This window comes from Anomaloglossus baeobatrachus, chromosome 6 (genome assembly GCF_048569485.1).
Source record: "Anomaloglossus baeobatrachus isolate aAnoBae1 chromosome 6, aAnoBae1.hap1, whole genome shotgun sequence".
Classification (NCBI taxonomy): Eukaryota; Metazoa; Chordata; class Amphibia; order Anura; family Aromobatidae; genus Anomaloglossus; species Anomaloglossus baeobatrachus.
The window spans coordinates 379,402,789-379,428,556 of NC_134358.1; the positions used below are offsets into that span (position 1 = coordinate 379,402,789).

A 25,768-nucleotide genomic window follows, 5' to 3' on the forward strand; every position below is an offset into this window, starting at 1 on the left:
GAGTAGAGGTCGCAGCGATCAGACTCCCACCTATCTAGCATTTATCACCTATGAAGTGGTGGGACAAGGAAATGTTTTAGACCGATGTAAGACCTGTTAACATTTATATATATATATATAGGTTAAAAGACTGTTTGGTGGACTTCCTTGTGTTATGCTGCCACCTGCTGTCAAAACAGAGAACAGCGGGCAAAAAGTCCTACTGCTCGAGTGACTGGTTCAATCTGGAACAGGAGGAGGAGGAGTCTACTTGTAGCTGTGTTTTGCAGAGTGGAGTGTGCTCGAGTGGGCTGTAAGATAGAAGGCCTCAGTCTGCCCTGTTTTCCGAGGTCCAAGTACCTTAGAGTGTTGCGTGGTGTCCCCCCCCAAGACACAGATCCAAAGAGGCTGGATGTGGAGAGCGAGGAGCCAGGCAGCACGTGCGAGTTACAGATCCGGGACAAAGACTGAACTTTAGAGGTGTCTGCCGGCGGAATACGGGCCCCAACGGTGACGAGGTACCCCACGCTGAAATCTAAAGTTAAGTGTGCACACTACTTTTAGTTAGGGACAGATAGGAAAAGACTCTGCACTGTGTTATACAAGTAAGATAACAAGGACTCTGCGTTTTTTTGTTTAATAAGGATTTCTGTGTTTTGCTTTTGGGAGTACAATCTGAGGCTTCCTACCCTTGACAAGCTATTCAAAGTAGTTGTATGTATATTGCATTATCTCCACTGCTGTGCTCCCTTCCCTCACTTTTCCTCCACCTGTGTTGTGAAATACATTATTAAATTTGCATTGATTAACCCCCGTGGTTCCGTGCAGTCCTTGCGTATCCCGTTACCTGCAGGTTATTACATTTGGCGTAGTCGGCAGGATACGCAGGCTGGTACGGAACCATGGACGGACAGGGGGGTGTCGCTGATGGAGGTGTTCTAATACAACCTGATGGGGGAATACCAGCAAGGCAACTGTCCCTGGGGGCTATGCTGACCCATATACCAAAATTTACTGGCAGCAATGTACCTCTCCATGACTGGGCGCAGAGAGTGAGGGGCATGTTGAGAGTAGCAGGAGTGACTGCAGAAAATCAAGGGGAGATATTGTTGATTGCCCTTGAAGGCCATGCTCAAGAGACCATTTTATTGCGCCCTGAGAGTGAACGAAAGACGTTAGAGCAGGTGGTGAAGATTCTTGAGAGAGTGTATGGCGGGAAACCAGAAGCAGGAGATTTACAGGCGCAACTGTTCTACAGGCTGCAGGGTGAAGAAGAAGGTCTGCCACAGTATGCAAATGCACTCCAGAGAATAATGAGACAAATGCTTACAGCAGAGCCAGAGCTAGCACAAACCCCCGGTTATGCTGACCGTACCCTACGAGATCAATTCCTCCGTGGGTTACATAACCCCAAGATCAAAGGTGCCCTCCGTGAACGGCTCAGGGTAGAAAAAAAACGAACTTTCCAGGAGATATTGGAAGAAGCAGTCTCCCGCACACAAACTGAAAATTGCGACCCGCAGAACGCCTGGGGTGAAGTTTGTATGCATAAGGTAGTCCCGGGTGAGAAAAACCGAGAACCGAGCCAGCTTGAGGCTAAAGTGGATCAGTTACAAGAGACTGTTACTGCTCTAAAAGAGTTCCTGAAGAATATGCAAGCCCCGGCGTCAGAAGTAGGAACTACAGCACCGCGGCCAAATACCCGCACGCATACCTATCAAGAAGAGAGGGGACAGATCGAGCAGAGACGACCGAGACCCGCTGGAGACTACCAGTGTTGGAACTGTGGAAATCGGAACCATTTATTCCGACACTGTCCGGAGAGGAAGACGTCTCAAGAAAGACCGCCGTTAAACTAGTGCCTCCCTCCATGGATGGGCACATGGCGGGGAGACCAACTGAGCTTAGAGAAAACCAACGCCCTGAAGATATAGCAGCCAGCACGCCGACGATCATGGCCGAATTTGAAGGGAAAGAAGTAAGATGCCTGATGGATACTGGGTCCCAAGTGACCACCATGCCAGAACAGTTCTTCTACCAACATTTTGGACAAACTGTATCCATTGACAGAGGGGCACATATCAAACTGAGGGCTGCAAACAATCTTCCCATTCCGGTTGTAGGGGTCGTGTGGATGAACATACGTGCCTGTGGCCAGAACTTAGGCAAAAAAGGGATTGTGTTAACGGAGGGCCGGTACGACAGAGAGGTGCCAGCTATCGTGGGCATGAACATCTTGAAAGAATTAGACCAGTTGCTCTTCGACACGGGGGGCTGTGATTACTGGAAGACGACAGTTGCTAACCGGCCTGCCCAAAAGGTCTTCCAACACCTTATCCGTGCCCGAGGACTGTGGAAGAATGGTGGGAGCCGCTACCCGGTGGGGAGGGTTCGAGTCCCAAGACAGACAACAATTACTCTACCTCCAAATCGTGAGACAGTCCTCACCTTGCCAGTCGGGGCCCACCATACACTCGAGGGGATGGAGGTGTTGGTGGAGCCTTATCGTGGTGAAGAGAACGGAGACGAACCGTTGGTGGCTCGCACTTTAGCAACAGTAAGAAATGGAAGGGTCCCTTTCCGTTGCGTGAACACCGGTGAACAGGCCTACACCTTGACCTCGGGAGTTGTTCTGGCCCATGTCTACCTGGCGCCTGAAGAGGTGGCGGCCGCAGAATCGATTGAATTGCAGCCCATGGCAGGGGAAGCCTGGACTTGGGCTCTTTCTATGGAAAGAAAAGAGAAACCCACTGATCAATGGAACAGTCGCGTCATCTTAGGGCAGATGGGAGTGGACCTGAGCCCCTTCGCTTCGGAGCAAGCCCAAGCCATAGAGGACTTTATTTGGGAGAATCAAGCCACGTTCTCCCGTCACGCAGAAGATTTCGGCTGTACTGACAAGATTCAGCACGAAATACCCACGGGAGATGCCCCACCGATCAGGGAAAGGTACAGGCAAATACCCCCAAAGTACTACCAAGAGGTAAAAGAGCTTTTGGCGCAGATGCTGAAGAGCGGGGTGGTAAGAGAAAGTCAGAGTCCATGGGCTGCCCCAATCGTGCTGGTCAAGAAAAAGGATGGGTCTACCCGCTTCTGTGTTGACTACCGCAAGCTTAATGGATACACGGTTCGTGATTCCTACCCTCTGCCCCGGATAGAGGAGTCCCTGTCGGCGTTGGGAAAGGCACGTTACTTCTCCTCCCTCGATCTGGCCAGCGGATATTGGCAGGTCCCTGTGACAGAGAAAGACAAGGCCAAGACCGCATTTATTGTACCCATGGGACTCTTCGAGTTCAATCGCATGCCGTTTGGACTAAATAATGCCCCAGGAACTTTTCAGCGCCTCATGGAAAGTTGCCTTGGAGACATGAACTTCGAGGCCACATTGATTTACCTGGACGACATAGTAGTGTATTCTGCAACCTTTGAGAAACATCTAGAAAACCTGGACCAAGTGTTTCAGCGGTTACGGGCCCATGGGCTTAAACTAAAACCAAAAAAATGCCGGATCTTTCAGGAAGAGATTGAATATCTCGGACACAAGGTGTCGGAAGCCGGCGTACAGCCCTCCGATGGGAAAGTGAGAGCAGTGCTACAATGGCCCACACCCAGCACAGTGCGGGAGGTTCGAGCTTTCCTGGGGCTAGCCGGATATTACCGTCGCTTTATCAAAGATTTCGCGAAGGAGGCAGAACCTTTGCACGAATTGCTCCGAGGTACTGCGAAAGGACCAAAAGCACAGAAAATTTGCTGGGGACCAAGACAAGCAAAAGCCTTACACCGATTGAAAGAGGCCTTGGTTAGCGCCCCTGTGCTTGCCTATGCAGACTATAACCTCCCTTTTCGGTTGTATACAGACGCGAGCCTCTACGGCCTGGGTGCAGTACTGGCCCAGGTACAGAATGGTACTGAACGGGTGATTGCATATGGAAGTCGGACGTTGCGAGAAGCCGAGCGCAATCCCGAGAATTACAGTTCCTTTCGACTGGAGTTACTGGCACTAGTATGGGCGATAACCGAAAGGTTCTCGGAATATCTCACGGGAGCTAAAATTGAAGTCTATACGGATAATAACCCCCTGGCTCACATCTCCACCGCCAAACTGGGAGCAATGGAACAGAGGTGGCTGGCACGACTCTCCAGATACAATTATCATGTGCAATACCGCTCTAAGCATGAAAATCAGAATGCGGATGCCCTTTCTCGTGTTACCACCGAAGCCCCAGTGGGGGAGAGAGATGAACAGTTGGAGGAAGACGAAATTCCGGACTTCAGTAAATTCACCGCTCAAGTGGTAGAGGCTCGTATGCTTGAAATTACGTCGGGCACGACATCACGCCTGCTTGGCCAAACCAGAGAGGAATGGGTGAAAATTCAGTCATCTGACCCAGAACTGCTTCAAGTGAAAGAGTGGGTGATCCAGCAGCGCAAGCCTAGAAAGGAAATACGGGCCATGCTGTCGCACGTGGCCCTCCAGATTCTCAGCCAGTGGGATAAGCTGTCGGTGCAAGAAGGGATGCTGTATCGGAAAGTGCACCTAGCTACAGAGTTGGAAGTACGGTGGCAAGTAGTGATACCCCAGAAGATGGCAGTACCACTGGCCCAAGAGGCGCATGAGAAGGGAGCCCATTTCGGACCGAACAAGACTTACCAGTGGTTGCAAAGAATAGTATACTGTCCTCAGATGCTTCGGGCGGTAGAGAAGGCCTGTAAACTGTGCCGTTCCTGCGAGTTAAGTAAGGCTCCCCCACAGCAAGCACCAGTACAGACTATTGTAACCAAAGAGCCGTTGGAAGTACTCATGATCGATTATCTGAAGATTGGCCACTCCCACCGGGGCTATCAGTTCTGCCTTGTGATGACAGATCACTTCTCCAAATTTGCGGTGGTGACGCCCACCAGAGATCAGACAGCTGAATCAGCTGCTCGAGCCATCAGTGATGACTTTATCCGGGTGTACGGCTGCCCCAAAAGAATACATTCCGACCAAGGGGCTTGCTTTCAAGGCGGTGTCATGAGAGAGCTGCAAAGGATTTACGGAATGCAGAAGTCAAGGACTACGCCTTATCATCCACAGGGCAACGGAGCCTGCGAGAGATTTAACCGGACCCTCCTACAAATGCTACGCACGTTGGAGGATGATCGTAAGAATCACTGGCCCGGCTATCTCGCAGAACTCGTGTGGGCGTACAATAATCGTGTCCACTCCACCACTGGGTACACCCCATACGTACTACTGTTTGGAAGAGCCGGAAGAGGCATAGAAGAGCTCAACCTGGCTCCCCCCGAGATCAGTGAAGGTCAGAGCGTAGGTTCCTGGGTTGACTGTCACCGTCGGCGGCTGGAGACTATCCATAGAATCGTCACCAAGCGGTTGCAAGAAAAGACACACCCGCAGCGGAAACCTGTGTGTGAAGCCCCGTTCTTGCCAGGAGACCGAGTACTAGTTGCAGAGAAACACCCGAGACACAAGTTGAGTGAGCGCTGGAAAACAGAGCCGTACATTGTGATTAGAAGAATCTCTCCCCACGGATCAGTATACGAAGTGAGAGGTGAGCGAAGAGGCGACACCCTCATCCTGCATCGTAATATGCTGAGGCCCTGCTATTCAGAAGACAGGACCAGACAAAGTACCTCGGAGACGGTGCCCGTGCCTGTTCCTGTTACCTTCGAAGAGGGCTCTGACGATGAAGAATGGTGGCGGGCCCCGACCAACCCAGCAGACTGGGAGAGATCCACACCCCCATCCTTTCAAGACACAGGTGCCACCCCTGCAGAGCAGGAGTCACTAATCTCCAGAGATGGGGACGGGAATACTGTACTCCCTGATACGGCGCCGACGTCTGGTGAGTTAGCTGTGGTGCCACGCCGGACTGAGCGGGCTAATGCTGGTATTCCCCCTGAGTGGTACTTGGCAGATGAATTTGTGTGTTCTGTCACTGAATCCTGTTTTACGACATTGGCTCCCAAGCAACAGGTTGTGAAGCAGGGCAGGAGTTGCCACCGTGTGCCCCTTTGCAGAGTGCCTCAAGAGTGTATCGGCCGGGACGGCCGAGGTTAAAGAGGGGGGTAAATGTAAGACCTGTTAACATTTATATATATATATAGGTTAAAAGACTGTTTGGTGGACTTCCTTGTGTTATGCTGCCACCTGCTGTCAAAACAGAGAACAGCGGGCAAAAAGTCCTACTGCTCGAGTGACTGGTTCAATCTGGAACAGGAGGAGGAGGAGTCTACTTGTAGCTGTGTTTTGCAGAGTGGAGTGTGCTCGAGTGGGCTGTAAGATAGAAGGCCTCAGTCTGCCCTGTTTTCCGAGGTCCAAGTACCTTAGAGTGTTGCGTGGTGTCCCCCCCCAAGACACAGATCCAAAGAGGCTGGATGTGGAGCGAGGGGCCAGACAGCACGTGCAAATTACCGATCCAAAGAGGCTGGATGTGGAGAGCGAGGAGCCAGGCAGCACGTGCGAGTTACAGATCCGGGACAAAGACTGAACTTTAGAGGTGTCTGCCGGCGGAATACGGGCCCCAACGGTGACGAGGTACCCCACGCTGAAATCTGCAGTTAAGTGTGCACACTACTTTTAGTTAGGGACAGATAGGAAAAGACTCTGCACTGTGTTATACAAGTAAGATAACATGGACTCTGCGTTTTTTTGTTTAATAAGGATTTCTGTGTTTTGCTTTTGGGAGTACAATCTGAGGCTTCCTACCCTTGACAAGCTATTCAAAGTAGTTGTATGTATATTGCATTATCTCCACTGCTGTGCTCCATTCCCTCACTTTTCCTCCACCTGTGTTGTGAAATACATTATTAAATTTGCATTGATTAACCCCCGTGGTTCTGTGCAGTCCTTGCGTATCCCGTTACCTGCAGGTTATTACACCGAAATGCCTCTTCAATTACATTACTACATAAGGTTTGTCATGCTAGTCTCAGCCCAACAGTAGTATAAGAATATATAGTACTGATGTGCCCACTGCGGTGGAACACTCACTGCATGTGGCATGGTGACTTCATTCCCACTCTCAGTAGTTTGCCTGTTTATATTGATTTTTAGGAAACACTAACAAAGTGAGTTAGCCATTAAATCATTGCAGTCATCAGTTTTGTTACATTTCAATTTTCTTTCTAATTCAATGTAGCAATTGTATTAAACTATACACATAACCACTGAAGAACACAGACAGAAAAGGGCACCTGTGCAAGAAGAATATATGGGCCCTTTGCAGCCCAAGAGCTCATAAAAATGCTAACTTGCACCTGTTTTGGCGGTAGGAATGGGCCCTTATCCGTTGGGCCCCTGTGCGGCTGATCACGGTGCCCCAGTGGTATGTCCGCCCCTGCACACAACCATATCTGGCTCACTTCTTTGCATCAGCTTATTTTTCCTGTCTTTGTTTTTAAATCTTTCTGGGTTTTTTTATAGCAGTTGTTTGGCGCCAGATTTATATATTTCCAGAGCAAACATATGTTACAATTTCTACATGTTCTTTCAGTGCTGGGAAAAAATTCCTGTGGTCACTACCGTTCTGTAACAGAGCATAAACATTGGACACATTTCCAGCCATGTTCCCTATTCTCATCTGATGCAGAACTAACAGTTGTTTCCTTATGGATGTTGTTTATGTATGTGTGCATGTGTGTGTATACAGTATACAGTATACAGTGTATACAGTAAGGGTGCGCGCCCACGATCAGTGCTTGCAGCTCTTTGGACGCAGCATGCTTCAGTGTACAGTACAAGCATAGTACATTGGCTTTTTAGAAATCCCGTGCCTACTATGCTCGTTTTTTCAGCAGCAAACACTGACCTGCAGTGCGTGTTTCCAGACCGCAACATGTCAATTGTTTGCTGCGGAATCGCAGGCGTCCTCCGTAGGGAAAAAACAAGCAACAGATCACAGCGCACTGAACCCTGATTGTGGGTATGAGCAGCTGCGTTCTGCTGCAGCGGAGACTCAAGGCCCCGCAGCTCAGGATCCGCTGCATCCAGGACACAGTGAGTCTTGATCGTGGACACATACCCTTAGACACACAAAAGGTTAGATTTCTAACATTGCAAAAAAAAAAACTTACCATACCTTGTAGTATATAAACCATGAAATACGCCCATTCAAACGTGGCCTTAGGCCCCATTCTTAAAAGGGTTGTTGAGCCTTAGGCTACTTTTGAATCCTCCACTCATGCACACTGCGAGCATTCTCCGGTGCGGTGGCGGTCATGTGACTGCAAGTGTGTGATTTGCATACTTCCGTTCACATTCCAACTAGACTATATCCAGCTTCATTCAACACACTTGCATTGAGAGAGGCCACACCCATCTAGTTGGTACATGACTAGATATATGTAAAGCACATGCTTGTGGTCATGTGCCCAGTGTTCCCAGCATCAGCACCAGAGAATCCTCACAGTGTGCAGTGTGTGAAATGTGAGGATTCACAAGTCTGCAGTCACATATAGTGACACAGAGTGACTACAGATTTGTAGTCTAAAGGCCTCTTTACATGCTGCGACATCGCTAGCCGATGCTAGCGATGTCGAGTGTGATAGCACTCGCCCCCATCGTATGGCCGTTATGTGGTGATCGCTGCCATAGTGAACATTATCCCTACGGCAGCGTCACGTGCACATACCTGCTCTGCGACGTCGCTGTGACCGGCGCATCGCCTCCTTTCTAAGGGGGCGGTTCGTTCAGCGTCACAGCAACGTCACTAAGCGGCCGCCGAATCAAAGCGGAGGGGCAGAGATGAGCAGGACGAACATCCCGCCCACCCTTTCCTTCCTCATTGCTGGCGGGACGTAAGTAAGGAGAGGTTCCTCGTTCCTGCGGTATCACACGTAGCGATGTGTGTGCTGCCGCAGAAACGAGGAACAACATCGTTACTGCAGCAGCAACGATAATTGGGAATAGGGGGGCATGTCACCGATTAGCGATTTTGAACATTTTTGCAACGATTCAAAATCGCTAATACTGTAGGTGTCACACGAAACGACATCGCTAAAGCGGCCGGATGTGCGTCATAAATTCCGTGACCCCAACGAGATCGCTTTAGCGATCTCGTAGCGTGTAAAGCCACCTTAAGGCTGGACAACCCCTTTAACCCTGATTTGTGTGTGTTTGCTGGTTTTTTTTGTTTTGTGTTTTTTTAATGGTGAGCACATAGACATAATAAAGCCTATGGATGCATTTTATTGCAGACCTATCCATGTTTGGCCTGAATCGAGGACCAAACTCATATATTTTTAGAAATGGGTCCATGACTTTCATGGATAATATGAATGGACAGGTGCCATATGCGTTACATCTGCATGCTGGCCTTTAAAACACACCGTTGTGAGAATTCAACCTCAAGATGAAACCAAATGTAGGCGGTAAAACTGCCACAACTGGCCAAGTGGGCAAGAATGGCAGTGCGTGTTCAATACCACCAACCAATTTCAGCCTTACTGATCTTGTGAAACCAGACGGTACAGGCAATCCTCCCAGATCTCTATAAAATACTTGTAGCGCTCTCTCCTCATTCTTATACATTTGTATCAGTTGATAATTCATCACTGACAATATGAAACTGATGTGTGGATGTCCTGAGTATGCACAGCGGAGCTGAAGATGAATTACTGCACTCTTTTATTGTGTTGGTCACAAATATTACTAAACAGAATAATGCAGACCTGTAATGTGAAATTAAGAGGCTGGAAGTGGCATTCCAAATCCCGGAGAATAACGAAATTGGAAGCATCCACGGTATCACCATACACGAAGGACGAAGGGGACACAGTCCTGAATAAGAGAAGAAAACACTCAAATAGGAATTTGCTTTGTGTTGTGATCACAGAATACTACTAAATTTATGTCAGATTTTGTCCATATTACCTCCCCTTTCTCCTGCTGGTAATTTGGTTGCCATTTTTTTTTGTTATTGTTCCCTTAAAATTTCTGATTTTATTAATAAAATTGACTTTTTAACCATTCTATTGAGGTTTTTCAGCATCTTTGTTTTTTCTTTAGTGTTTGCTATTTATGGTGCTGCCTCTCCATTAGTCCTATTGGCCCCTTCTCTAATTACATCTGACTTTCAGTTGGTTTATTTCTTAGGACTATATTGAGCTATCCCAATGACTGATTTTTTTATGTAAATATTTGACTAATTAGAAAGGATCTGTTGGCTCTCATAGCATGGCTGACTTAGTAAATATTTCCCAAGAGCTCACAATTCTGGTGCATGTTTTCCTGACATTGTGCTGCTCCTCATAGGAGTTTATGGATAAACTAAGTACTGGGTGTTACAAGTTGGGAGTGTGACCGTCAGTCTGATAGTATCCAATCAGCACTGCTAATATCAAACTGTGGCATCCAACCCCTCTGATTATAGGAATTGTGACGACAAACCCCTCTGATCATAGGAATTGTAACGACAAACCCCTCTGATCATAGGAATTGTGACGACAAACCCCTCTGATCATGGGAATTGTGATAACCAGTAGTCAATTTATTGATTCATTGCCAGGAGGAATAGCTGACCAGGCCAAAATGTAAAAATTATGATCCTAAATTGTTGTTTCCTGTAAGATGCAAATATTTCCGATAACAAGTCGGCAGATATGACAGGTCCACTTTACGTGCCTCTAAATTACCTGAGCAGTGGTGCACTGCATTCTGCTGCAAAAGCACCCTGTGTAGCTCAGATCACACATTGTATAAATGCCATGTTTAAAACACTTTTTTGATATTTAGTGTACATAGTGTAGAAAAGGTCTCATTCTATTGGTTTATAATCCCACTCCAAGATACATGTAGCAGTTGGAAAATGATGACCCTACTTTTGTGATGAAATACTATGGATCACATTTAGGGTTCATTCACACATATGTATAAATCAGACGATGGCAATCCGATAAAAAAATCACACTGACCAATATTATGTAATGAGAAGACAGTACTGATCTGGAATTTTTTCTTCAGCTGTATTTGGCTGTAAGTGGTTGTGTAAATTGGACAAGATTCACCAATGCCAGTCCATGAGTGCGAGAAAAAAAACGGAAGCTACACGGACTATCCATTTTCTACAAATACATTACCATTATGTAGCATAGAACACTGTAAATAGTCCTGTAATTAATGAATAATTGCTGAGAAAAGAAACACATTGCATACGATGCTAGGAGAAATCGCACATTTGCATGACAAATGGAATATCCAACGGTTGTCACTCGTCCTACTTTTCTGGATGAGAATGGGACCGTTTTTTTTATACGCCAGTGTGTGTGAACCCTAAATGTTAAAAATTCTTATTAGCACTAAATAAATAGATGTCTTTTATTCTTATAGGAAAGAGTTGTGAACGCGCCATCAAACATTACTCTACTATATCCTGTTTTTAGAGCCTGAAAGCTGAGGCTAGATGAAAGCTGAGGATGGAAAGTTTGACATAGAAACATGAAAAGAATGTGATTTTCCATTGGGATGAATATGGTACACTTCCCTTCATTAGTGTAAAATGCCAGGTTGTCGCTTACCCTGTTACAGACAAGTCCACTTCATGCTTTAGGGGCACAGCTAGAGTGAGGGTATTGTCATGTAAAGATTCTGCTCGTTCATTGTTTCCACTGGCAAGGAGGACACAATAAAGCAAATGTTTAATGTCGCTCTTTACACACACACGCACACACACACGTGCACACACGCGCGCACACATGCGCACACACGCGCGCACACACGCACATACACACGCACGCACACACACACGCACGCACACACACACACACACACGCACAAAAACACGCACAAACACACACACACACAAATATATATAACTAATTGCATGAAAATCTGAAAGAAACTGAATGACAAACCATAAGGAAGAAACAAGAATGCAGCGGGGCTTTAATTCCTCATGAAGCAGATCCACATGCATTATACTTTCTATAGAAACCTACATTCGAAGGAGTCATAAGTCCACCACAAGTATAAAACCTAAATATTTTATTTAATGAAGTAAAATGTTTATCATGGTGAGAACATGAAGCAGATATAATTATAGTTAGTAACATATGGTATGGAGGAGCACAGACAATGCACCACAATACACCACACATATTTATATAGTATGTCTCAATAAATATAGAGAAGTATAATGCAGGACAAAGCCTATATAGTGAAGTGCATATCAAAAATAGCATATAGAGAACAAACAGTGATGAGGGCATTAATTACCTATTACTCGCTTAATGAATGCCAAATATAAGAGCAACGCGAACCCTCATTTCGCATGGGCTTCCTCAAGGGTCATCAAGATTGATGATTGTGGTGTAATGTGATGCATTGTCCATGCCCCTTCATACCATGTGTTGCTAATTATGTTTGATGTCTTCACCTTGATTGACATTTTATTCATGTGTATATTCATTAAATAAAATATTCAGGCTTTATATTTGTGGTGGACTTAAGAGTCCACCACAAATAAGTTATGACTCCTTCAGATGTAGATTTCTAATTGTATTTGGAGTGATTCCTTATTATATTTAGTCATTGTATCTTAGTATCCCACCTATACCTATAGGTGTGACTGATTTTTCTAGTTCAGATGTGCATAATACATTTTAATCTGAATACATCATAATAGTAAAAATATTAAAAGGTTCCTATTATTATAAGAAACATGTGACAGATCGAGACATTTTAATTGGTGTAGACCTCGTAGAGCTACCAATGGCATTAACAGTTAACTTGTAGAAGATGTGGAGACCTCCAAACTAAAGGCTAATGGAACATGGGGTTCAGAATTATTACGGAGGGAATCTTTCATTTTCCAGATTGTATTCTAGATTTGACCAACTTCAAACATCCAGAAGCTTGATCTGTATGAAATACCAAAATCATCATTACTTACTCACTGCTGCTCCAGTACTGATCGATTCAATGCTGCTCACCACCAAATTTTCTTTACAAACCAGCAGGGGTGATGTCGCATTGATAGCAAGTGACCATTGTATCCAGTCACTGGACTTGGCGGTTTTGTGCCATATATCTCATAAGCACTAGGCTGAATCATAATGTGCAGTAGACATGACGTCACCACTGCAGCCAGGTCAACAAATATCCACAAGGACCAGCGGTCAGGCAGCACTGAAGGCGACAGTAGGTTAGTAATCATGTTTTGGTGATTTTCATACAGTTAAAAACCACAAGGAACTACCTCAATTTCAATTATATTTACATATCTTAGATAAACAGACACACTGGTATCCTCTCACTCAACATTCAACAAAAATGTGACGGTGTCAGTGAGTGCTGTACCCGTACCAAACAGGAGCAGTGGGGAATATATATTGGATATATTTAATGAAACGTCCGGGATCTTAATCTTATAGGTGGATAGGGGCGCCTGCTGAATTAACCCTACTTTACCCTTCCTACCAACGGCGGGTGCCATTCAGGAGAGGAAAATCTATCAAAGACCACCTTATACAAAGTCACTTTGTACCACCAAAAGGTGGGGGAACCTGGTTGGACAGGAAACGCTGAGGAACCTTTAGATGTGGGAACTGTATTTTCTGTCCCTATATTAACCAAAGGAAAGAGTTCAGTAATTTGAGCACCAATAGAACCTTTATGATTAGGGACTTTGCCAACTGTAGGACTCAGGGGGTGGTTTATCTGTGCACCTGTCCCTTGGGATATGTTGGTAAAACCAAGAGACAGCTGCGGGTGAGGATTGGGGAACATTTGGGTGACATCACTCACAAGAGGGATACGGCAATAGCTCGGCATGTGAATCAATGTCATGGTGGTGATACCAAAGCCATCTCTTTTCAAGTTATAGAGGTGCTCCCAAGAACACAACGAAAAGGGGATTGGAACAGGAGAATATTGCAACGAGAGGCGAGATGGACGTTTCTGTTGGACTCGGTCTCGTCCGGAGGGATGAATGAAATCTTGAGTTTTAGCAGTTTCATCTGACGTCTGATGTGTTTTACTGATAGGAAAGAGTAGTAATGCGGATATGCAATCCCTCCACCTGGTCATTGTTACCTTATATATATTGTCCTGAGACTACATTACTAGCATAAACGTGAAATAGAATACCATTAGGCCATTAAGGGGGAAAATATGGATTATAGCTATTTTAGATGTCATTTATTGTCTTTAATTAATGATGGATGTAGAAATTTTGAGATTGGATAGATGCATACTGGACTGAATATGGTTAAGTGATATATACATATTCCATATATTCCCAATATTGAGATATAAAGTAATAGTGGGTTGATAAAACAAAATACGTAGGATGTGAGTATATTCCTATTATCTAAATAAATGCAAGCATGATCTCTGTAAATATACAGCGTATTAATAAGCACCGGGTTTGTGGAGAATACTGTATCTTCCTATAAATAATAGTCAAAAGTAAGCAGGGGAAAGATCCAGCTCAGACTCCAAGCATTTGAATAAATGGCATTTCTTTATTTCAACTTGTTAAAAAGAATATATCCAAAAAAGTATAATAACACCGGCTGATAACACTGACAGGTGGTAGATGAAGAAAAAAACTACGCGTTTCAGGGGTAACCTGATGAAGGCATACTGCCGAAACGCGTAGTTTTTTTACCTTAGGCAACAGTAGCTCTATTAGTATATATCTGTTGTTTTTTCTAGGATATAAGTTACTTGTTATGTCCTCTGAGGCATTATTAGACCAGGAGGATTTTTCTTGCAGGTAAATATGAATTGATAATGTAGGAGGAAGATACCCTAGCTATACTGTATATATAAGATTGGTCCTCTTAATTCCTTTGCAGGATTGTTCTAGGAAACATCCTGGAAGACATGGACAACTATGTGACCGTTTGCATATGTTTTTCCCGTGCACACTAAGGGGTACTTTGCACACTACGACATCGCAGGTGCGATGTCGGTGAGGTCAAATCGAAAGTGATGCACATCCGGCGTCGCTGTCGACATCGGAGTATGTGAATCGTTTAACGAGCGCAAAAGCGTCGAAATAGTATGACCGGTGTAGCGTCGGTCATTTCCATAATTTCGGAAGGACCGATGTTATGATGTTGTTCCTCGTTCCTGCGGCAGCACACATCGCTGTGTGTGAAGCCGCAGGAGCAAGGAACATCGCCTTACCTGTGTCCCGGCTGCAATGAGAAAGGAAGGAGGTGGGCGGGATGTTTACGTCCCGCTCATCTCCGCCCCCCTGCTTCTATTGGCCGCCTCCCGTGTGACGTCGCTGTGACGCCGCAAGACCCGCCCCCTTAGGAAGGAGGCGGGTCACCGGCCAGAGCGACGTCGCAGGGTAAGTAAGTGCATGTGAAGCTGCCGTAGCGATAATTTTCGCTACGGCAGCTATCACAAAATATCGCATGTGCGACGGGGGCGGGGACTATCGCGCTCGGCATTGCTACCATCAGCTTGCGATGTCGTAGTTTGCAAAGTACCCCTAATAACCAACTATATATAACCTTACCAATGGAGATAATGGCCTGAGGTGAATGGGTCTAGCAAAAATGTATATAATTGTTTGGGTTGTTTTTAGAGCCTAATAGGGGATTGTCCCTGAAACACCATTGTTGATAAGAGAGATTTTTTACAGGTACCTGCTGAACCATTAGAATGAAAAATAGACCGTCATACTGGTCAAACCTTGATATTGCGTCTGTGATTATTTTTGTTATAGGAATCATCCGATGAAGGCAGTTGTTTATTATTTTTCCTTATAGGAATCAGTGGATATTAATCCCTATGTCAATTGCTTTGATTTGTTGAAACGAGTCTGCTCTATATTAGTACCCCTGACTGGCAACAGTATTCTACGTGAGTCATTCTTAATTGGTAGTCTGCGGACATCTAGCCCTACTGATAGTGTAGTCTTTTTAACTGAATGCTATTTTTTGTTTTCTTACAGGTGTCCTACTGAAAAGTCATTGCGTTAGGAAGCGGGAGAAATGAGTCAAAAACTTAAGACACCCTCCGTTGGTAGGAAGGGTAAAGGGGTAAAGTAGGGTTCATTCAGCAGGCCCCCCTATCCACCTATAAGATTAAGATCCCAGGAGTTTCATTAAATATATCCGATATATCCCCCACTGCTCCTGTTTGGTACGGGTACAGCACTCACTGATACCGTCACATTTTAGTTGTATGTTGAGTGAGAGGATACTGGTGTGTCTTTTTAACTAAGATATGTAAATAAAATTGAAATTGAGGTAGTTCCTTGTGGTTTTTAGTTGATATACCTTAGTATATATTTTGTGTGGTTTTGGCTTGATTTTCATACAGACCAAGCTTTGGAACATTTTAATTTTAAAACGACAACAAAACACCCCTAGAAGCTAAGCTAACTAATCACACATCAATTGGGATTCTCCCTTGATGAGATTTTGTATATTGTTTATTTCATGGCACCTCTAGGGAAAACCATCAGCAAATTAGTCATACCACACCAATGATAAGAATAACATAGATACATTAAGTGTATAAACATCATAGTAAACTTCAGATAATGTACCTTTGGGCATTGACCAGAAACCTAAGAATATCATCTTCTCCAGATAAGTGACTTGTATCAAAGATCACACTGAAGTCATACTATCAGGAAAGAAAACAAAAGTGACTATTAAATTAGGTGACATTTCGCTTAGAAATATGTAGACTGTTAACAAAGCAATCTTCTAAAAAGTAAAGAAGTTTAAAATTCAAGCATAAATAAACCTACTTAGCCTTTTCTTAATAATATCAGTTTTTGATAACATGGTGAATGTTTCCAAATTGAAGAATTTATAGAAAGAGCATCACAGTATTAGGATAATAAACATCGCAGACATAGGTACCACTTGTTACCCTACGTGACCTGCGTAAGTCTATCTGCACCAGCTATTCTGTCCACCCCAGGCTGCTACCCATATTTGACTCATACAGGAATATGACTGTATGCCATTCTGATGATTACAAAACTTGTGACATTTAGTGTTTTGCTCAAAAGGGGATGGCTATGGGGACATAAGGGGCTGGTTATAAATACATTCCAAAAGAGTCTGGCTTTGGTAAAACAAGAGGGGCTGACTATCGGGACATCACAAGAGGGCATGGCTATGTGGACATAAGGGGCTGGCTATTGATACATAAGGGGCTAACTATGGGTACATAAGGGGCTTGTTATGGGAATATAAAGGGTTGGATATGGGGACATAAAAGGGCTGGCTTTGAGGACATAAGGGGATGCAATGGGGACATTACAAGAGGGACTGTCTATGGAGACATAAGGGGCTGACTGTGCGGACATACAAGTTTATCTATGAGGACATAAGAGGCTGGTTATGGGGACATTCCAAAAGGGTCTGGCTATGGGTACATAAGAGGCTGGATATAGGGACAAAAGGGTCTGCCTATGAAGTAAAAGGGGGGGACATATTATGGGGACATAAGGGGGGGATATTGGGACATATTGTTAAGGACATATTGGGAGTTGTAGGCTCATGAGTTAAATAAATATGAGTCTGACTTTACATTACAATTGATTTCTGTACTAAGCTTGGTGATATATGTACTGATAGTGGTTTTGATTATGTATTCATGTACTGATGGTGGTTCTGGTGATGTATTCCTGTACTGATGACGGTACTGGTGTTGTACTTATTGACTGATAGTGGTTCTTGTGATGTATTCATGTATTGATGAAGATTCTGGTGATTAATGTACTGGGAATAGTTCTGGTGTTGCATTTATTTACTGATGGTGGTTCTGGTGAAATATTCATGTATTGATGGTTGTTCTAGTGACCAATTCATTTACTGATGATAATTCTGATGCCATTTTGATGTACTGTGGATTGCTCTAGTGATGTATTCATGTACTGATGTTGATTTTGGTTTTGTATTCATGTACTGCTGATGGTTCTGATGATGGTTCTGGTGGTGAACACAGCAACAGAACCATCATCACTATGTGAATACATTACCATGTCATCAATAGTACATGAGTACAGCACCAGAACAACCGTCGTTACATGAAGATGTCACAACAATTACCATCAGTACAGAAAAACAAGACCAGAACCAGTACATGAACACATCACTAGAACCACTGTCCATAGAGAAATATGGTTCCAGAACCACCCCAGTTTTGTTGCAGATTGTATTTATTGCATGATAGATATAAAAACTATCATATATATCCCTTTATAATGTAGTCTGTTTATCTTCCATTGGAATATCCACCAATTGCTTCACACATTCCATATCTTAGGGGTACTTTACAATCTGCGACATCGCTGCCGATATATCGTCAGGGTCACGTTCATTAGTGACGCACATCCAGCGCCGGTAGTGACATAGCAGCGTGTAAAACCTATGAGCGACGATCAACGAGCGCAAAAATGTGCAAAATCGTTGCTCGTTGACACGTCGTTCATTTCCATAATATCGGTGCTGCTGCAGGTACGATGTTGTTTGTCGTTCCTGCAGCAGCACACATCGCTATTTGTGACGCCGCTGGAACGACAAACATCTCCTTACCTGCGTCCACTGGAAAAGGAGGAAGGACGGAGGTTGGCGGGATGTTACATCCCGCTCATCTCCGCCCCTCTGCTTCTATTGGGCGGCGGTTCAGTGACGCTGCTGTGACGTCGCTGTGATGCTGAACGAACCGCTCCCTCAGAAAGGAGGCGGTTCGCCGGTCACAGCGGCGTCGCAGAGCAGGTATGTGTGTGTGACGCTGCCATAGCGATAATGTTCGCTACGTGCGACGGGGGCGGGTGCAATTGCGCTCGACATCGCCAGCAAATGCTAGCGATGTCGCAGTGTGTAAAGTACCCCTAACTGTGAAAACACACTTTCTGAGCCTCACGTATAAAGTACACCACTTTTTTACTTTTTCTGGTATATTTTGGTGAAACAGGTAAGAATTCTACTGAAAGTAGTCAACGGATCTTGGCACCTGCCCACCAGAGGGGGGGGGGGAGAGTGCATTTGGGGTCCTGTTACCTTAGTCTCTTTACTCATTCCTTTACATGGGGGCTGAAGGTTCGTGTGGAGGGGGCACCATCGGCTCTATTTGCCTAGGGCACCAATATACCTTGTCTCAGCCCTTTGAGAGTGCAAAATGTATGCGGAAATGGATCAGAAGGGCTACTCTTCATTACCCATGTATATCAATGAGCCCTGAGTGCCAATGATGCTACCCCTGTTCATTGGTTGCTTTCCTTAAACCAGTGTCTGTAGGTACTAAACACCTGGCAAGACCTGTTTTGGAGATGCTCAACTTAGTTGTCTAATCATTACAATCCCCAATCACTACTGCACACATTGTTAAATTGATATCTGATACCTGACGAGGCTGATGTACTTTCTTTGATAATTGAGGTTAGAATGGCTGTATTGTACCCAAATTAATATGAGCATTAGCGCTACAGCTGACATCCTAAAATGCTTATTTTTAAGCAGGAAAAAGATTATACAGTTATTTTAAGTGTATTTTTAAAGTAAGTACATAAGCCTTACCAGGTCTAATATATCTACCTAATAATAATTTGTCACTTGTACTGTGAAATCTGGTAACAGATCTGCTTATATATTAGGCTAAAATATCTTTCTCAATGTTATCTTCTGAACATTTTACACATGCATTTACATTCTTTTACTGAACCAGGAATGCTGCCATACAATAATAAGCCATTAAAAGGCACTAATGTGCAAAGCATCCATCTGCTGACACGTGCATGTTCATTCATTAAAGAAACCAAAAAACAGACCGCTCCCGTAACAAAGCTATAAAATCTGTCAAGACTCCAAGAATTTCTATGTGATCTCGGGCCAAACTGATAACCCCGAGTTACTATACAGAATTTAAATGGAAGCCATTCACCCGCCTGTATCAGTAAAATCTGTACTGCTCAACTCCAGAGAAACAACGCTCACCCAACTACTGATAAACACTGTGGGGTGATAAGAGGTATGTGATAATAAACACAACACCCACATCATTCCTAATAAATGAAAAGCCTTCAGAAGATTCACTACAAGATGATATACAGTACATTTCAGAAGTGAGTACACCCTCACATTTTTGTAAATATTGTATTATAGCTTTTCATAGGACAACACTGAAGATATGACACTGTGATACAATATAAAGAAGTCCGTGTACAGCTTGTATAACAGTGGAAATTTGGTGTTTCCTCTAAATAGCTCAACACACAGCCAACAATGTTAAAACCACTGGCTACAAAAGTGAGTACATTGCTAAGTGAAAATCGCCAAATTAGCAATTTTCCCTTCCTGGTGTCATGTGACTCATTAGTGTTACAAGTTCCCAGGTCTGAATGGGGAGCAGGTGTAGTTAGTTTATCACTCACACATTCAGACATACTGATCACTGGAAGTTCAACATGACAGCTCATGGCAAAGAATTCTCTGAGAATCTGAAAAGAAAAATTCTTGCTCTACATCAAGATGTCCTAGGATATAAGGAGATTGCCAACACCCTGACACTGAACGGCAGCACAGTGGCCAAGATCATACAGCGGTTTAACAAGACAGGCTCCACTCAGAACAGGCCTTGCCATGATCGTCCAAAGAAGTTGAGTGCACGTGCTCAGCGTCATATCCACAGGTTCTTTTCAAAATAGATGTATGAGTGCTGCCAGCATTGTTGCAGAGGTGGTCAGCCTGTCATTACTAAGACCATACGCTGCACACTGCATCAAATTGGTCTGCATGGTTGTTGTCCCAGAAGGAAGCCTCTTTTAAAGATGATGCATAAGAAAGCCCGCAAAACAGTTTGTTGGAGACAAGCAGACTAAGGACATGAATTACTGGAACCATGTCCTTTGGTCTGATGAGACCAAGATAAACTTATTTAGTTCAGATGTGTCAAGCACGCATGGGAGCATTCAAGATAAGAAGAAAAAGAATCCAGCTCCCGCAGTAATAGCATACACTGTGTGCAGAATTATTAGGCAAGTTGTATTTTAGAGGATTTTTTTTTTATTATTGATCAACAACTATGTTCTCAATCAACCTAAAAAACTCATAAATATCAGCGCTTGATATTTTTGGAAGTTGGAGTGGGGTTTTTTTTAGATTTGGCTATCTTAGGAGGATATCTGTTTGTGCAGGTACAGTGCCTTGCGAAAGTATTCGGCCTCCTTGAATTTTTCAACCTTTTCCCAAATTTCAGCCTTCAAATATAAAGATAAAAAATGTAAATTTTATGGTGACAAATCAACAACAAGTGGGACACAATTGTGAAGTTGAACGAAATGTATCGCTTATTTTAAACTTTTGTAAAAAGTAATAAACTGAAAATTGGGGCGTGCAATATTATTCATCCCCTTTACTTTCAGTGCAGCAAACTCACTCCAGAAGTTCATTGAGAATCTTTGAATGATCCAATGTTGTCCTAAATGACTGATGATGATAAATATAATCCACCTGTGTGTAATGAAGTCTCTGTATAAATGCACCTGCTCTGTGATAGTCTCAGTGTTCTGTTTAAAGCACAGAGAGCATCATGAAGACCAAGGAGCACAACAGGCAGGTCTGTGATACTGTTGTGGAGAAGTTTAAAGCTGGATTAGGTTCCAAAAAGATTTCCACAACTTTAAACATCCCAAGAAGCACTGTGCAAGCGATCATATTGAAATGGAAGGCGTATCATACCACTGCAAATCTACCAAGACCTGGCTGTCCCTCAAAAATTTCATCTCAAACAAGGAGAAGACTGATCAGAGATGCAGCCAAGAGGCCCATGATCACTCTGGATGAACTGCAGAGATCTACAGCTGAGGTGGGAGAGTCGTCCATAGGACAACAATCAGTCGTACACTGCACAAATCTGGCCTTTATGGAAGAGTGGGAAGAAGAAAGACATTTCTCAAAGATATCCATAAAAAGTGTCATTAAAAGTTTGCCACAAGCCACCTGGAAGACACACCAAACATGTGGAAGAAGGTGCTCTGGTCAGATGAAACCAAAATCGAACTTTTTGGGCACAATGCCAAACGATATGTTTGGCGTAAAAGCAACACAGCTTATCACCCTGAACCCACCATCCCCACTGTCAAACATGGTGGTGGCAGCATCATGGTTTGGGCCTGCTTTTCTTCAGCAGGGACAGGGAAGCTGGTTAAAATTGATGGGAAGATGGATGGAGCCAAATAGAGGACCATTCTTGAAGAAAACCTGTTGGAGTCTGCAAAAGACCTGAGACTCGGACGGAGATTTGTCTTTCAAACAGACAATGATCCCAAACATAAAGCAAAATCTACAATGAAATGGATCACAAATAAACGTATCCGAGTGTTATAATGGCCAAGTCACAGTCCAGACCTGAATCAAATCGAGAATCTGTGGAAAGAGCTGAAAACTGCTGTTCACAAACGCTTCTATCCAACCTCACTCAGCTTGAGCTGTTTGCAAAGGAAGAATGGGCAAGAATTTCAGTCTCTCGATGTGCAAAACTGATAGACACATACCCCAAGCGACTTGCAGCTGTAATCGCAGCAAAAGGTGGCGCTACAAAGTATTAACTTAAGGGGGACGAATAATATTGCACGCTCCAATTTTCAGTTTATTATTTTTTAAAAAAATGTTTAAAATAAGCAATGAATTTCATTCAACTTCACAATTGTGTCCCACTTGTTGTTGATTCTTCACCAGAACATTAACATTTTTATCTTTATGTTTGAAGCCTGAAATGTGGGAAAAGGTTTAAAAATTCAAGGAGGGCAAATACTTTCGCAAGCCACTAAACTATTACAGTGCAGACTTATTAGGCAACTTAATAAAAACAAAATATGAACTTATCTCACTTGTTTATTTGCATCAGGTAAACCAATATAACTGCACAAAATTTAGAAATAAACATTTCTGACATGCAAAAACAAAACCCCAAAAAATTAGTGACCAATATAGCCACCTTTCTTTATGATGACACTCAACAGCCTACCATCCATAGATTCTGTGAGCTGCTTGATCTGTTTACGATCAACATTGCGTGCAGCAGCCACCACAGCCTCCCAGACACTGTTCCGAGAGGTGTACTGTTTTACCTCCCTGTAGATCTCACATTTTATGAGGGACCACAGGTTCCCTATGGGGTTCAGATCAGGTGAACAAGGGGGCTATGTCATTATTTTTTCATCTTTTAGACCTTTACTGGCCAGCCACGCTGTGGAGTAGTTGGATGCATATGATGGAGCACTGTCCTGCATAAAAATCATGTTTTTCTTCAACAATACCGACCACTGCTTAAAGAAGTTGTCTTCCAGAAACTGGCAGTAGGTCTGGGAGTTGAGCTTCACTCCATCCTTAACCCGAAAAGGTCCCACAAGTTCATCTTTGATGATACCAGCCCATACCAGTACCCCACCTCCACCTTGCTGGCGTCTGAGTTGGAGTGGAGCTCTCTGCCCTTTACTGATCCAGCCTCTGGCCCATCCATCTGGCCCATCAAGCTTCACTCTCATTTCATCAGTCCATAAAACCTTTGAAAAATCAGTCTTAAGATATTTCTTGGCCTAGTCTTGACGTTTTATCTTATGTGTTATGTTGCTTGTTCAAAGGTGGTCGTTTTTCAGCCATCCTTACCTTGGCCATGTCCCTGAGTATGGCACACCTTGCGCTTTTTGATACTCCAGTAACGTTGCAGCTCTGAAATATGGCCAAAGTGGTGGCAAATGGCATCTTGGCAGCTTCACGCTTGATTTTCCTCAATTCATAGCACACCCACCTCTGATTAGCACACCCACCGCTGATGGCCATACTGACCCCACTGCCCTGCACCTCAACGCGCATTTCGCCTCCATTGCTCTTTGTTTTTTGTATCAATAAAATTGCTTTAGAAAATTACTCCACTTGTGGTATATGATTAGTAATTTCAAAGTACTTTGGAGTATGTTTAGGTTTTTTCTATGGTTATATGGGACCCCATTGTAGTATATCAGTTGTACTATTATGGATTGTAGTATTCAATTTATGTTTGTTCTATGTGAATGGTACCTGGTTCTAAAAGCGAGTTAATCCCTACAATACATTACATGACTTTACAGAAAAAACTTGAAAAAAATTATACATAGTGCGTTAAACCGGTGTTAAGCAAGTAATAACCCGGCATTAGATGGCAGAAGCCAATTATTCAGCAGACAGCCATCTTGGCTGGCTCTCCCATACACAGGAGTGATGCTTAGGTTCCTGTCGCCAGACCTCTTCCACCAGGTTGTCTCTCAGAGTCCAAAGTGATTTGAAGTCCAACGTGCCTGATAGACATCTCCCCAAAGATCAGTTTTCTGGGATCCCCATATACAATAGTGTGTCATCCTAACCAGTTTATAATTTATCAGTCTAATGTGTATGAGGCCTTTGGAAAAGAAGACTTGTGCTCTGCATGCCAGTCTCAATCCAGAAGCCTTTGGTGTAAGATTCAAGTCGCACAAATTCATTACAAGATGTGCATCTCTTAATAAAGTTGGTGCACCGGTGTTAAGCAAGTAATAACCCGGCATTAGATGGCAGAAGCCAATTATTCAGCAGACAGCCATCTTGGCTGGCTCTCCCATACACAGGAGTGATGCTTAGGTTCCTGTCGCCAGACCTCTTCCACCAGGTTGTCTCTCAGAGTCCAAAGTGATTTGAAGTCCAACGTGCCTGATAGACATCTCCCCAAAGATCAGTTTTCTGGGATCCCCATATACAATAGTGTGTCATCCTAACCAGTTTATAATTTATCAGTCTAATGTGTATGAGGCCTTTGGAAAAGAAGACTTGTGCTCTGCATGCCAGTCTCAATCCAGAAGCCTTTGGTGTAAGATTCAAGTCGCACAAATTCATTACAAGATGTGCATCTCTTAATAAAGTTGGTGCACCGGTGTTAAGCAAGTAATAACCCGGCATTAGATGGCAGAAGCCAATTATTCAGCAGACAGCCATCTTGGCTGGCTCTCCCATACACAGGAGTGATGCTTAGGTTCCTGTCGCCAGACCTCTTCCACCAGGTTGTCTCTCATAGTCCAAAGTGATTTGAAGTCCAACGTGCCTGATAGACATCTCCCCAAAGATCAGTTTTCTGGGATCCCCATATACAATAGTGTGTCATCCTAACCAGTTTATAATTTATCAGTCTAATGTGTATGAGGCCTTTGGAAAAGAAGACTTGTGCTCTGCATGCCAGTCTCAATCCAGAAGCCTTTGGTGTAAGATTCAAGTCGCACAAATTCATTACAAGATGTGCATCTCTTAATAAAGTTGGTGCATCTTCCAGCTGTCCACATGCCATTTTCTGAATATAATTCATGCAAATTATAGTGAATTTGTCCGGTCATGCTAGGCCAAGTCTCCTTCCGCTAAGCTCCATCCATTTTTTTATAAGGATGGCAGAGTTGGCGCAAGACACCAAAAGTCACAAGTTTTGTAATTGTCAAAATGGCGTACAATGTTTGATGAACTGTTCACAAAGTACTTCATTTCCTAACTTTTAACCAAGATTTTTTCTACATTTTGTGCATCCATTAACCAACATAATTTTTGCAGTTTTGATGTGTACAAAGAAAATCTAAATTACAAAAAATAAAAAGTTGATATTAACCCCAATAATGTATGAATTTTCTGAAGGTAGACACCTGACAAATTGTCAAAATGCCACGCAGCAACTTAAAAACGCAGGCATATTCTTGCAATTTTGTTTCAAAGTGAAATTTAAAAAAATATGCATGAAAATTGAAAGCACTGGCTAAAAGTGTGATTTTCACAAGGAGCAATAAGAAAAAAACCACCCAACAATTTGTTGCTGAAT

General features: G+C 43.7%; 1 protein-coding gene across 1 annotated transcript in view; it reads right to left on the minus strand.

Moving 5' to 3' along the window:
- The window catches only part of ITGA9 (integrin subunit alpha 9), a 644,853-nt gene that overhangs the window by 121,941 nt on the left and 497,144 nt on the right, over nucleotides 1–25,768 (minus strand). The window contains exons 20-22 of the mRNA XM_075316572.1: nucleotides 16,491–16,570; nucleotides 11,497–11,586; nucleotides 9,652–9,760 (exon numbers count right to left, since the gene is read on the minus strand). Of these exons, the coding sequence (XP_075172687.1) occupies nucleotides 9,652–9,760; nucleotides 11,497–11,586; nucleotides 16,491–16,570 (279 nt within the window). The remainder of the gene's footprint in view (nucleotides 1–9,651; nucleotides 9,761–11,496; nucleotides 11,587–16,490; nucleotides 16,571–25,768) is intronic.